Source organism: Arvicanthis niloticus, chromosome 10 (genome assembly GCF_011762505.2).
Source record: "Arvicanthis niloticus isolate mArvNil1 chromosome 10, mArvNil1.pat.X, whole genome shotgun sequence".
Lineage (NCBI taxonomy): Eukaryota > Metazoa > Chordata > Mammalia > Rodentia > Muridae > Arvicanthis > Arvicanthis niloticus.
This window is the reverse complement of record NC_047667.1, coordinates 37,228,463-37,243,639: the sequence shown is the minus strand read 5'-3', so window position 1 is coordinate 37,243,639 and position 15,177 is coordinate 37,228,463. Positions and strand designations below refer to the sequence as shown.

At 37.7% G+C, this 15,177-nt stretch overlaps 1 protein-coding gene across 2 annotated transcripts in view; it reads left to right on the top strand.

Moving 5' to 3' along the window:
• The window catches only part of Pla2g4a (phospholipase A2 group IVA), a 134,430-nt gene extending 119,470 nt beyond the window's left edge, over positions 1-14,960 (top strand). For both annotated transcript variants that reach the window (XM_034513674.2, XM_076941311.1), the window contains 3 exons: positions 2,759-2,954; positions 4,322-4,479; positions 14,368-14,960. In XM_034513674.2, the coding sequence (XP_034369565.1) occupies positions 2,759-2,954; positions 4,322-4,479; positions 14,368-14,499 (486 nt within the window). In that variant the 3' untranslated portion in view covers positions 14,500-14,960. The remainder of the gene's footprint in view (positions 1-2,758; positions 2,955-4,321; positions 4,480-14,367) is intronic.
• Positions 14,961-15,177: the final 217 nt, after the last annotated feature.

The window sequence follows — 15,177 nt, the reverse complement described above, 5'->3', positions numbered from 1 at the left end:
ATCTCATCTCTAATCCCCACAGCTATGCTCTGAAGATGAGAGCAGTGATTGGTTTCATCTTGCAGAGGTAGAAAGCAAATCGCCAAGAAATGGAAAACAGTGAAGCACAGGGGAGATGCGCTCAGGAGCTGGTTATGTCGGGGACAGCAGTAATGCTTTAGTCCCCATGCTATCCTGTAGCTCACAATCCCCACAGTGACTTTAGCAATGTCACGTGGTATATTTTAGGCCTTCTCACATGATTGATGCATGGTGGCTCTGGTGTCTAGGCAGCTGGTCTTGGATCATCTAGTTGGCACATGTCTGTTTCAGCTGGGCTTGTTATACTGTAGATCCAGGTATATGGCTGTCTTCTGCCTTCCCTACTCTCCCAAACTGTTAAACTACTTTCAGTTGTCTCTCTCATGGACTTAAACCCATCAAAGCTTCAAATGCAGGCCCTCTCTTAAGCATATGGCATAGTGAGAGGCTCAGTAGTATTTATTGTATAAGTTAGCAGATAAACTGAGGAAATAGTCAAGGCTTATTGCTAAGTCATCTGGAAATGTGTAACTTTTCCATAGCATCTCTGGTGGTTTTGAATATGAAAGATCACTTTATTGATATCCCTGACCTAACAGGATCTACATGCTGTACGACTGAGAGCCTTTAAACTACACTCACTATTTACCCTCAGCCTGGAATGATTAGTATTGACTAAGTCAATATGACAAGAATAGCTTTAAAAAAACACATTTTTAGTGGTTTGCCCAAAACTTTGTCTCTTTAAACATCTTCTAATATGGTTCCTGCTTTTCCTCCTTTCTTTTTCTTATGTTTTCTTTTTTTCTCTTCATCCCTATTTATTAATTGGATATTTGTATAGCTTTTACTGTGTAATAAATGGTGGTCTAAATAATTCATTTTATTCAGGTTATTTATGAACACTCTGTGTTCATAGCTGGGAATATTAAATTCAGAAACATGCCACAGGCTACAGAACTGACATTTGGACTCAGGCATTGTGCCCAATCTGTGGTTTTATGCCATGGTGCTTTATAACCATTTATTTATTCTGGCTCCTGAGACTACATAGAAAAAGAAATGAGGCCTACTTTTTCCTGACAACTTTTCACATTGATTCCCCAGGAATCATTCATTTACAATTTGTATAGTGTGTGTGTGTGTGTGTGTGTGTGTGTGTGTGTGTGTGTGTGCATGGTGTAAGTACACGTTCATGTTGTGTGCATGCATATGAAAAGGTGGTGGACATACACATACCTACACCCGTGTGTGGAGGTCAGAGGTGGATATCAACGTCTTCCTCAGTTGCTCACCCTCTATTCTTTCAGATGGAGTTTCTCACTGAACTCAGAACTCAGTGACAAGATGCTTTGCATTTCCCTTTCATAAGATGAGGCTAGAAATGCTAATTTAGAGGTGTGTAAATATTATATATTCAAAAATAAAATTTAAAATATGCATAACTTTATTGCAAATTTAAAAATAAAACAAAAGGAAACATTGTTTGAAAACCAATTTACTAGTAATACAAAATCCAATGAAATAGGAACATCCAACACCGAAAGCTCTAAACTCTAACTGTGTTTAGTAGCTGTTCAAAAACAACCTGCAGTTTTTAAAAGTATTTTCTCTATAAGCAATCTTACCAGCTATGCAAGAACTCATCGTGTTGATACTGAAGTTAATGCGGAACCACACCTGAGTTTCAGGTTCTTAGTAAAAATAATCTCATTGATATGTTTTTTTTTTTTTTAACACGTTGATTGAGATGACAGGTATAAAATCTAGTAACAGGGCATCTTAGTATATCCATTGCCATGATGAAACTCTGTGACCAAAAGCAACTTTGGAAGCAAGCATAGGATTTAGTTCTTTTTACAGCATGTAATCCATCACCCAGTGAGTTGGATCAGCATCTGGAGGCAGGAACGTGGAGGCAGGAACTGAGGCTGAGGCATTGGAAGAGTGCTGCTTGCTGGCTTGCTCAGCTTGCTTTCTTATATATCTCACAACTACATAAATATGAGTGGCAACACCCACAGTGAGCTAGACCTTCCTCCATCAATCACTCATTAAGAAAAATTCCCTGGTTATGGAAAAAAAAACCTTGTCTAGAAGAAGAAGAAGAGGAAGAGGAAGAGGAAGAGGAAGAGGAAGAAGAAGAAGAGGAAGAAGAGAAAGAAAGGAAGGAAGGAAGGAAGGAAGGAAGGAAGGAAGAAAGAAAGAAAGAAAGAAAGAAAGAAAGAAAGAAAAGAGAGAAAGAAGCTCCCACATGCTTGCCTACAAGCCAGGTTTACTGGCGGCATTTTGCCAATTGTGGTTCCCTTTTCTCAGATAACGCTAGCTGTGTTAATTTGACAAAACAACAAGACACAGGGTTTTTCCATTCTTCACTGTAAAAGTCATTAACCTCCCAAGACTTAAAACCCATTCACATAGTTATAAATATTTTGGACCATTTATCTTTTTCTTTAGTAAATTCTTATTCAAATCAGTTCATCAATACATTTGTCAGATGCCTGCTGTTTAGCCAGTAAGAGCTGAGAACTGATGTAATGGTACTGGGGTTGTTTAAAGAGTCATTTTCACAGATATTGGAGATTTGCACGGCCCTTGCACACAGTGATTTTTTTTTTTTTTTTTTTTTTTTTTTTTCTTAGCAACTGCTAGCCGATAATGGATGCAGAATAATGGGCAGAGCAGCTGAATGAATGAAGACTGAACATTTTTAAATGCATCTTTCTCTTCCCTGCAGGAACTTCTGCTTGCAGAGAAGTGGGCTAAAATGAACAAGCTCCCCTTTCCAAAGATTGATCCTTATGTGTTTGATCGGGAAGGATTAAAGGAATGCTATGTGTTTAAACCTAAGAATCCTGATGTGGAGAAGGATTGCCCAACCATTATCCACTTTGTTCTGGCCAACATCAACTTCAGAAAGTACAAGGCCCCAGGTATGTTTCTGTAAAATTGAAGTCTGGCTGGCAGGCTGACTACTATTAAGCTGTTGATACTATTACACTGAGATTGTCCCATGAACTATGACTATGAGTTATGTGCCTCTTACCATGACAAACAGCAGTGACCTGGGAGACCAAGCCCTTTCTTCTTTTTTATCCCAAGATTTTGTGTTTCTTATAATAAGACACCGAAAGATGAATGTCAAGCTTAGCTAAAGTTGATAGGACATCGAACCGGCGTTTTGGGTTTGATAGGTGTCTAATTCATAAAGGATGTTTTAAATGGTTTGACTTTCACCTTTGTGAAATCATGAAAAACAAAATCATGGAAAATGCCTCAGGAATATTAATTGATCACAAAACTCTCTAAAAAATATGCAGCATATCTGAAGATTTTGGGCTGCCACAATGTATTTTAGAGCACAGGATATCTAGTTCAAGAAATGGTTACTCTGTTTTCCCATATCTGGAGGAGTAGGTGGACTCTAGTGCATCCTAAAAGATACTCGCTAACAAAAGAAGCATCCCATCCAAGTACTAACCAGGCCCAACACTGCTTAGCTTCCGAGAAGAGATGAGATCCGGTGAATTCAGGGTGGTATGGCATTCTTAAGGCTTTAAGTGCTAAATATTTCTCAAGCCAGAAGATTCAGTTTTCCAGTTTGTGAATGGAAACACCCTCCCCCCCCCCCATCGTGGGTGGTGTTGGGACATAAGGAAGTTGTTTCCTAGATTTCTCAGAATGATAAAGAAGAAGTGAGAGTGGACTGGTGAGGCAATCCTCATCCTGGAGAATGAAGGCTGGCTGGCATCTTTCGTTTTCAAACTGGAACCACAGTTTCAAATTGAAACCCTAATTTTAAACTGAAAGCAACATAGATAATATTCTATTACTGGTAGTTCTTGGGAAGAAACCAAGAGGTTGGTAAGTCCAGGGACTTCTGATGGTTGAATAGGATTCAATGTTTTGGTTTGGATTTCCCCAGAGGAAGATTCTCAGGACAGGCTTCAAGTGCAGATGCTTTATTTGTAAGGGAGGTAGGAAGTGATACTGGGTAGGGACACAAACAACATAGCACATGTTCATACACCAGCTACTCAAAGAGGAACACGACCCATCTGGGAAAGTGCACTAGGAAGAGCACCCAGGATATAGGGTCATCCTTCCCACCCACATGCTAGCAGGCAAATAAGTTGGGTATCATCCCAACTTGAGTGTGGCTGACTGGGGAATAGAATTATTTTTTTAGAATCACAGGCTTTCTGATGATTCTCAGTGCTGTCTCCATGCTTGTTTGTATGTTTTGGATTTTTTAAAAAAGATTTTTAAAAGCAAGATGCATATTCTTTTTGGCATATAGGTGTTCTACGGGAAACCAAAGAAGAGAAAGAAATAGCTGACTTTGACATTTTTGATGACCCTGAATCGCCATTTTCAACCTTCAACTTCCAGTATCCCAATCAAGCATTCAAAAGGCTACATGATCTGATGTACTTCAATACACTGAACAACATTGATGTGAGTATCTCCCACAGCTGGTAACATGAAAAATCACTAGCCTACACAGGAATTCAGTAAGAAGACAGGTAAGGCTCTGAGGTGAATTTTTTCATTAACTCTAGTGGACACTAAAGTTGCAAATAAGGACACCACTGTCTGTGGCTAATCAGAACCCATACTTTACATACTTTATACATAGTTTGGTGAAGTAAGTGTTCTTTCCATATATATATATATATATATATATATATATATATATATATATATATATATATATATATATTTGATATATTGATATATATTGTATCCATTTTATGATAAAATAATTTATGAAAAGAGGGAAGTGAGACAAGAGCAGTATATGGGCAGGAGCATGTAACCAAGAATGTTGTTATTGAAGAAGTCAATTACAATGGGGTAATGTTTTCAAAATATTTGGTTTTCATAGCTCTTGGTAATGCTGCCAAATACTCCAACCTCCTGTGTTTCAGCCTTTGAGCTAGCCTGTGTGCTTTGCGAAAGAAACTTCTGAAGCAAGTCTTTCCCTGCAGTATCAAACATTCTTATCACTAGCATATCTCGTCCTGGAAGTCTTTGTGAGACTGCATAGTGTGAAATGCACTGGTTTAGAGTGCATGTTGTGTGATTGGGATCATCAGCTTGTGGGCCCAAATCAAAGCATCTAACCAACGATTATCACCTAGGAAAACTGAGCTCATTGGGTTTTGCACATTAGGAAAGAAGATAAGAAATGAGAGCGAATTGGGGTGGTGTATCACGTGTGATTTGGTGTCTATTTGGAGATTATGAGTGATTGTGGATTATGAATTATGGAAGTCTATTATGAAGAATTTGAGAAGAACACATGGCTGTTCTGTTTCTGTGAACCTAACTAGATTTGTGCTAAAGGACAACTGACATACATCAGTGTGCTTGCTTTTTAGTTCGTTTCCCTTGAGACACTTAAAGGCAGGTCAAATGCGATCATGACATGGTGGCCATAATACTTAAAAATCAATGCAATTTTGTTATCATAGGAAAATATTCCTAGAAAACTAATTCTTATAAATTCTAACATTCCTTCTTTTTGCCCATATTTCCCAACATATGACTAATATGTAATGTACTTACCAAAAGTTGCAACACATTATTTGTTTAACATATGCTTAATAAATCTTACATGGGAATGCTTAATAAATCTTACGTAGGAGTAAATATTTAAAAACCACATGCTGCCTTATTTCTGTGGGAATGGTTAAAACTTAAAGAAAATAGAGACATGAGTTTTATAACACAAGAAAAACAGAAAATTTTAAAATAAAGTTGTATTTTATGTTATTTAGATTTCGTTTTATATAGGTATGTAGGAGGGGACATGTGAGTACAGGTGGCCTTAGAAACCAGAGGTATCCAGTATCCACAGAGTGGGAGCAACAGGCAATTACGAAGTACCTTAAAAGGGTGAGAGGAACGGATGTCAGGCCTTTATGAAATCAGTATGTGTTCTTAATTGCTGAGCCATCTCTCCAGTCCATGAGTAGGGTTGTGTTTTATAAAGCTTAATGATACTGAAAAAAAAAAGATAGGTAAGGAGATCCTAATATTCTCTTTTAAAATGAATAGACTCATATAATCTTTTGGGTAAAAATATATTAAATTTGATAAATTATCCTTTAATGAAAAGAACTAAAATTGTAGGGATTGTAAATATCCCCTTAGAAGTAAGCATACTCACATATGTATTTTAAACAGCTACATTTCTCTTGCTATTTTCTGTTCCCGTTTATATTAAACCCAATAAAACATTTGCTGTAATTTTATAGTTCTACTTACATACTTTATAAGTGTTCCTCAAGGTAGTTTATTTGATGCAGACATGAAAACTGTAAAGCCTAAACAAAAATAGACTGATATCCAAAACAATCATCCTGACTATAGATCAATAAACATTGTGTCTTTACAAACTAACTAACTATATAATATATATATAATGTATAATGTATAATATAGAATATAGAATATAATATGCAATATATAATATATAATATACAGTATACAATATGCAATGTATTATATATCAAATATCAAATATATAAAATATTTTATATTTATAATATGAGAATTTTACACATCATATTTTTATGACAGCCAGTGTTACCCCCAAACTCTTCCCAAATGCATTTCCCAATTCCATCACATCCAACTTTGTATCTCGTATTTTTATATGTCAAGCCCTTCAGTTAGTGCTACCTGTATCCTCTTGGCTACGTGACCATCTATTAGAAAGAGTAATATCCTTCAAGCAAACAAAACAAAACAAAAGAAAACAAAACAAAACAAAACACTCTTCTGTCAGTTACCCGTAGCTCCTGAGCTATAGCTAAAACTTCATAGCTAACCCCCCGACCCCCTCTATATTGTAGGATTATTTTCTGTTTTTAGCTTATACAGATTATGTGCTTGGTATCATAACCACTGTGAGTTTCTGCATGCAACCACCCCCCTTTGTGTAAACCAACATTTTTTATACCTTCTCCTAACATTTAGGCATGACATTTAGAGACAAAGATAGGAGTTTTATAGTGTTTTTACATAAAGGATAGGTCATGTCTTAGTGATGTTTTATTGCTGTCATAAGATGCCACATCCAAGGCAGCTTATAAGAGAAAAGAGTTCATTGGGGCTTACTATTGCAGAGGATGACTCTGTGATGGCCATGGCAGGGAAACATGGCAGCAAGCAGGCAGGCATGGTACTGGAGCATTAACCAAAAGCCTATAGCTTGAGACACACCCACAAGGCAGAGAGAAAGCTAACTGTTGATGACGTGGACTTTTGAACATCAAAGCCCACCCCAAGTGATACACGGACTTCCACAAGGCCATACAATATGATCCTTCCCAAACACTTCCACCCACTAGGGAACAAGCCTTCAAATATATGAACCTATGGGAGCCTTTCTCATTTGAATCACCAAGGGCCACTTGTAACTGAACACACTACTCAAACTTCTGGAGGTTTGGGTTCTTCATCTTGAAAGCAAGAACAATAGGATTCATCACAGGGGCAGTGTGACTATGAATGTGTAACCAGGTAGGGCATAAAAAATTCTTTGCAAACAGAAGCCACTTAGACATGATGATCTTAGCTATGTATGACAGTCTCCTAATGTCCTGAAGTGCATGAAGAATCTACAAGAAACGATGAAAGTGTTAAGGATTTACCATATAAACAGGTTGTATAGATGGCGACAGTGTAGGCATTAAGTAAATGTTTTAAATTAATGAATGTAAGCCTTTTCCTAAATTAAATGGCCATTTGACTTACATTTAGGTGGATATACTTGTGTGTGTGTGTGTGTGTACATGCGTCTTATTCTATTTTTACTGATATCTTATTTCTTGACGACCTCTTGCATTGCATTTACTCAAGAATAAACACATTTTATCATAAAAATTATTGGTAAGTGGTGATGCACAAAAATTATTCAAGTCTTGCTGTTTGTGATGCAGTAAAGTACATTAAATTCAGTTGGTTAAAGCCTCCCATCTGAGTGGGTGTAGGACAGAGACTTACACGTAAGCAAAACTGCCTGTGCCTCTTCAGAGTGGTTTTTCATGTGGCATAAACTGGAATAAAACAGGATGTAAAGTTGTTACTCTACCAAATCCTAAGACAGTTTTCATCCCTGTGGTCAGAGGCACTTGTGGCTTAAGGTGTATTCTCGAAATTTGTTTTCTGATCTGGTTTTGGTCTGAAATGGCCTCTGCATATCCAGCAGCTGGGAACTCCTGCTGATCCTCCTCTGAGAATCAGAGTGCTGTACTTCTGCTTTGGCTCACTTTTTGACAGCAGTCTGGCTTTTTCATTAGCATCACTTTTCTGTACTTACTCAGTCCTCCCAAATTCCTTTACGATGAACACTGCTGTGGTGTTTTTACCGTTAGGGAATTTTGTGGGATTCAGATTTTCTTTTCCTTATTAGAAACTCAGGGTATAGTGACTTGGACTGGTGGACGTGTGGTATGTGGTATATAGAGGCTTTGGATCAGACAAAATTGTGTGTCTAGTCATTGCTCAGCTGTCTCTTAACTGGGTGACCTTGAACTGGTAGATTATTTTCTTCTTTTGTAAGGGGAAACAGTGATGCATTTTATAGGATTAGGGGTTTAGTTAAAATAACTTAAGGACTCAGGATATAATAGGAACTCAGGAAATTGAAATAGCAAATATAATTAACAATTGTTAGTTTTTATATTCTTTTCTACTTATAATTTTAAATTATGAACTCCAAAAAAAAAAGCATGACATTAATCTTCTGTACTCTGGGAATAGTGATCATAATGCCTGGCACCTCAAATGAATATACAATGTATTTTCAGGTATTTATTTTTATAAGTCATTGATTGCTTGAGTATAATGAGGGTAAGAATAAAAGTTGCCTCTGGTTGTAGATGGAGTTGTTGATCATGAAGCATGTTTACAGCACATACCTGCCCATGTGTCATGTACACTTAGAAACCATCGCTTTGATCTGGAGGGAACATGTGTTTGAAGGACTGTTTTTACAGTACCTGTTGACTTGACTTGTTTTCCATTCTTATTCAGTTATCAATTTAGTAGGCAAATTCAGGCACATTCTATGATACTCTTATACATCACTCAGTTCAGTACTTGCCAGTGTGCATCATCATCCGCTATTGTTTTTGTTAGTTACTTCTCTTGTTGATTGTGTGACAGAAACAGGAGATGTTTGTTTTGGTTCACAAGTTGAGGGTATCATCCATGATGGTGGTGAAGATATGACCACAGGATCAGGAAGCAGCATTCACAGTCACAAAGTGCTGAGGATGACGGTCCATGGGATGACACTGCCCACTTCTGAGTTGATTCTCCCCACCTCACTTAACTTACCAGGCCACAAATATGCTCAGAGATTTATCTTGTAGATGATTTTAGATTGTGACAAGATGGCAGTTGCTGTTGACCATCATAGTGTTAAAAAGTACGTGTTAATCAGAAGGAGGGAAAGGACGTGTCTTAAGTACTAGTAGTTAACTTTTAGTCTAGTGGCATCTCATCATCACAATTGCAATGGCTAGGTACACACTGCAGTTTTTGCCTATGCCAAAGATAATCTGCAAGTTGAATATTCTGATCTCTTTTATTCGGCCTGCAGGGGAGGGGAGACAATGGCTCCTCTTGCTCATCACACACAGCCTTGGCCAATTCCCTAAACAAAACGTAGATCAACCAGAGAAAATCCTCACAGATTCATCAGAGCATGGTTCTATACAATATGGGGTCCTTTAGAGTGAAGATTCAGAGTTATAAAATGAACTACCTATTTTTTTTTCAATTTTAGGTTTTAGGGTGCATGGACAGACTATAGAAATATAATTGTTTGAATTGAATGTGCAGGGTCTAATTCTGAGAGGAACCCATAGAAGTCTGTCTGTTTGAATTGTTTTCTAGTCTTTGTGTAGCATTCTGTCCTGGGTATGAAGCAGGGTGTTTTAAAGTGTGTGTGTGTGTTGGGGGGGGGGATGTATCTTAGGATGTGCCATCACATGGGGAAGAACATTCCTTTATGACTGTTTCTATGGCAGGAAAGGCGGGGAGTGAGGCCAAGACTTTCTTTCAGAGTTTGGGCTTAGACAGTGAGAGTTCTAATGTCTATATTCCCTTTTAGGGAAGAGACCCTACTTGCCCTGGATTGTCTGAGGGAGGGCTAGAGAAAGGACTAGGAGACAATAGACAGGAGAACATGTTTAAGGCTTTTTTGAGACTTTCATTCGAGGGTGTGTTTTTCTGAACCCCTGTACCCCCATACTAATCTGCCTTTCATGCTCCACATGACATCATCCTATCTCATTTGTATATTAGTTCAATGTGTCTTTATTATTAGCTGTGCCAGGCACCATTCAGGGACACAGAGACACAGAACACCCAAAGAACAAAATGCCCAGGCTTGCAATCTTATCACTCAGGCAAGAGGATTCTAAGACAAGAGGATTCTGAGTTTGCAGCCTGTACAAATAGGGAGACTCTATTTCAGAAAAAAAGAGAAAAATATAAATACTTAATATTAACCAGATATTTTCTCTTAAATATTCAACACTCAAAATTATGCTAAGAAGTATGCTAAGAACATGATAAGAAGTATGATGGATAGATGGAAGTGTGTGTGTGTGTGTGTGTGTGTGCATGCGCGCACGCGTGTGTTAATTTATATGCACAGGAGTTGAGTGATAGATTAACTAGGAAAAATACCAGAAGCTATGGTTTTAGAGTGGGGATTGGGCTTAGGTCATAAATATTCCCTACTCTTTTTTCTATCAGCCTTTTCTCCCCCAAGTGGCCTTATTTCTTAGCATTCTACACGCACTTTCTTTTCCAACCAAGCCAACTAGTTTCCATGTGTTTCATATGCCCTCCGTTTACCACAACATTCCATCCTTAGCTTTATATGGTTATTCATGGAGAAAATTGTTTGCCCCTTCTACTTACGAAATCATGTGTGTTTAACTCCAGTTATAGTTTCCTCATGGTTTATCCTGGGCATTTATTAATTTAGAAAACATTTGTTATATGCTTTTCAGAGTCTCAGTGCTGAAATTAAACACTAACACTTCCAGTTTTCATGATATTTCAGACTTACATAAAAGCAAACATTAGCCAGGAAACTCACAGCCATTTTTATGAAAATCATAGTCATTTCTTATACTGGTAACTTTTTAAATTTCTCTCTGAAGGTGTGTCTCCTCTGTAAGGATAACTTTCTCTCTTGGATTACTGTTTTCATTTGATACTATAAGCATTTCACATTTGTCTATTTAGATAATTCAGTTGGATGCCTCCAAAATTGTTCATTTTGATAGAAAGGAGGAAGATCTCATTTTCCAAGTGTTAATTTTTTTTCCTATTTATCTACCCATAAGGCTGAAGAATTAAGGGAACTATTTTAAAAAGGAAATTGGAAAGTTCTTGAATGGGATAAGCAGTGAGGATATAGAAGATTAGCCTACAAGGGTTATTACTAGAATAAACCTGGAACGGATGATTTGAAATCCCATGGAGGGATAAAAGCAATTATATAAACCCTCTAAGATCATTCCTGGTTTAAAAATGTTATAAAGATACAAATACTACATAAGACACATCCAGATATTCCATGTAGCATTCTAAAAGCTTTACAATTAGCAAGTGATTTAATACAAAGTTTTTCTTGGTATGGAAGCATTAGGTTCCCAGGGCAGCAGTAGACTGTCTTATAAGGAAGCAGAAGCCTACTCAGTGGTTTCCTAGTGTTAATATGCCACCTAGTGGTTCAACTTGCACATTCTTATCCCAAATGATTTGGATTTTTTAGTTATAATGGCAAAGACTAGATTTCATATATATATATATATATATATATATATATATATATATATATATATATATATATTTCATATCTCACTAATTTGTGATACCAACATTGCTAGTTTTTCTGTCTTCTTTATTTTCTTATAGTGTTAATATATTGAACACATGGCCTAATATACATTAGGCAAGTAGTCTACCAATTGAGCTAAAAGAAATCTTGGTCTCAAAACTCTGTTCTCTCTCCCTCTCCCCCTCCCTCTCCCCTCCCCTCCCCCTCCCCCTCCCCTCCCCCTTCTTCTCCCTGTCTTTCTCTCTGTCTCTCCCCATTTCCGTCTCCCTCTCCCCTACTTTGTGTGTGTGTGTGTGTGTGTGTGTGTGTGTGTGTGTGTGTGTGTGTGTGTGACAGCCATTCAAGTGTATTATTCCCTGGGTCTTTTCTGTTCTAAAGCATTTTGGTTGGTTTGTTTTACCTGGTGCTTCCCTGCACCAAGGGGATACATCTGTGGCTGGTCTGAAGGAGCAGAACTGACTGGTAACATGGTGGCAAGCTGGAATCTAGAAAGATAGAGACTGTTAAAAGTAAATACAGAAGGCCATTTAATTAGGAAGATTGGTTTGTCAGTTCACACAGTGTAATGAGCCTGTTCTTACCCACATTGATTACTTATAAGCTTTACAGCCTCCTAACTTTCATCTCACAGAGTTTATAAGCAATGGTATGAGCATATGTCTGTTGTAGAATGTTTCTATGTGACAGTCACTGTCCACAGCACTTCACAGCAATACTCTCCAATTCCCAGCACCCAAGAGTAACCCAATAATGTTATTCTTGTCTTCAAGAATCAGGGAGTAGAGAAATGGGTCAGCAGTTAAGAGTCCTTGCTGTTCCTGCAGATGCCTCAGGTTATGTTCCCAGTACCCATGTGGCAATATGCACTGTCTGTAAATACTTCCAAGGCATCCGACTCCCTCTACACACTTCGCAGACACTGCAAACACATGGTGCACTTGTATGCAGGCAAAATACTCAGACACACAAAATAAAAATATGTAAACCTTTAAAGAAGAAGAAACAATCTGAGGAGTTTAGGCTAATTTCCATCTATTCACACAACCTGGACATGATTGGGCCAAGGAGGCCTTTGACTCAAGTCTTTTTCAATAGATCTGAAGCACAGAATTAGTTATGTCTCTCTTATGTGTGGGGAAACGGACTCTGCCAGCATGCACTTAAAAGACTCTGTAATATTTGAGTCTGTTTCTACAAGCAGAGACTGACAGCGTTTTTTTTTTTTGTTTTTTTTTTTTTAACCATATCAAAGACTCAAATTCTTCTGGATAAATTCTTTTTTGTTGTTTGGTTTGGTAATGTGACAGCATACTTAATTAGCCACTCTGGAAGAAATAGAACTTTCTGCCAATGGGTGTGATAAGAACTTGCTGGATACTGACCACATGTGCACATAACTGAGTCCTCTATCTAGGCACTGGAGCATACTTGCTCAGTGACCTATGGGGTTAGGAAAAGCCCTCTGTGTGTGTCTGTGGCCAGATGAGACACTTGAAGTCTGAGTGGGAGGAGGACAAGAGCCTTGAACTTTTTCAGCTTTCCAAACCTTCGAATTAACCGTATAGAGTTGAAAGCAAACAATCATGCTTTAATCTTATGTAACAGTCTCATGGAGGATAAAGGGGGCTTTGGAGTGACCCTGTAAATTGCCGCTGCCTCTACTGCCCCTAGTTTACCATCTATTTTGTCGAAAACACTTGGAGGGAGGTTGAGGTTTTTGATGTTAATCCGACTCTAAAACAGTAGCAGAGTCATCTTGCGCTTCTTCTCGCACTACTCCCAACGCAATTCCCCAACTGCTGTAATGACTCTGTCCAAATCCAAATTCCCCTCTCTCCTAAAATTCCTAACAAGGTTAATTTCATACAAGAAATGGTGTATATTACCTCTGATCATCATCAACTTGGATAAACATAAGGTAACTCTGGGTGGATAATAGCAAAGTGTTTTACTGGGGCAAATCACAAAGTATGGGGTCACACTTGTTCTCTACTTGTTAGTGAGAATCAGGAAAACTCTCTAGCAATGCCTTCTCTCTTCTCTAGGGGACATCTTCCTTTGTTGTGGTCTCCCATCCCCTCTTTAACTTTTAAAACACAAATTATCAATTTAGTATTTCCTTTCCTATTATGACTTCCTAGTGAAGGATTGATGGAAAGTAAGTTTACCTTACTACAATGATTTTATTCTCAATGGTATTCCTAGAGTACTTCTTCACAAGAGTAGAGTAATGAGATGAGATCTTGTGCAATCTATGCACGAAATATCATATTTCTCTCAATAGACTTTAAAAGGGAGACACACACACACACACGCACACACACGCACATACACACACACACACACACACACACACACACAAAGAAAATAAAGGAAGAAAAGAAATGAGGCTTTTGTTTTCATCCAACAAATGTTGTTTCAGAGATTTATAGCTGTGTTCATCATTTATCTTCTGTGTCTTTTGGCAGGTGATAAAGGATGCCATTGTCGAGAGCATTGAATACAGAAGACAGAACCCATCTCGTTGCTCTGTTTCCCTCAGTAATGTTGAGGCAAGAAAATTCTTCAACAAGGAATTTCTAAATAAACCCACGGTGTAGTCTCTGTGCTCGAATGATCAAGCCATTTGAATTCCATGACAACTGGAGTTCAGAACACATTAGAGATCATCTTACTATAAGAAGAGACTGGCTGCTACTCAGAGTTGTGGGGATTTAGCCATGTGTTAGGTGAAAATGGTGTTGATTATGCAATACTTAGCAATAGTTTCTGACAGTATGAATTTTTTGACATAAGTGTATACTGTATTTTAAACATTCCTCACATTTTTTACCTGTGCTTTATATATATATATATATATATATATATATATATATATCTTTTTCTTTTTAAAATATTTAATAGTTTAACTCAGTAAAAAGGGCTTCCCATTGCGTGTGAATGTCGTGAATGTCATTCTGAACTAGATTTGTTCATGCCATGTTACAACACTATTTTTATTTAAATGTTGATATCTACACATATGGAATAAATACTTTGCTATACAAATTACCAGTAGAAACTTGAGTCTTTTTTATCATTTAAAAATCTTTCTCTATGAGTGGCCTTTATATGACGCGTGTGTATGTGTGCCTATTTATATGTGTGATTCCAAGTGTGCCATTATGTGTGTGTGGAGATCAGAGGACAACTCAATGTTAGGCCTTCCACCCTGTGTGAGACAGGGTTGCTTTGTTGTTGTCACTGAACTGTGTAAGCTAGGCAGCTGCCCTTGATTT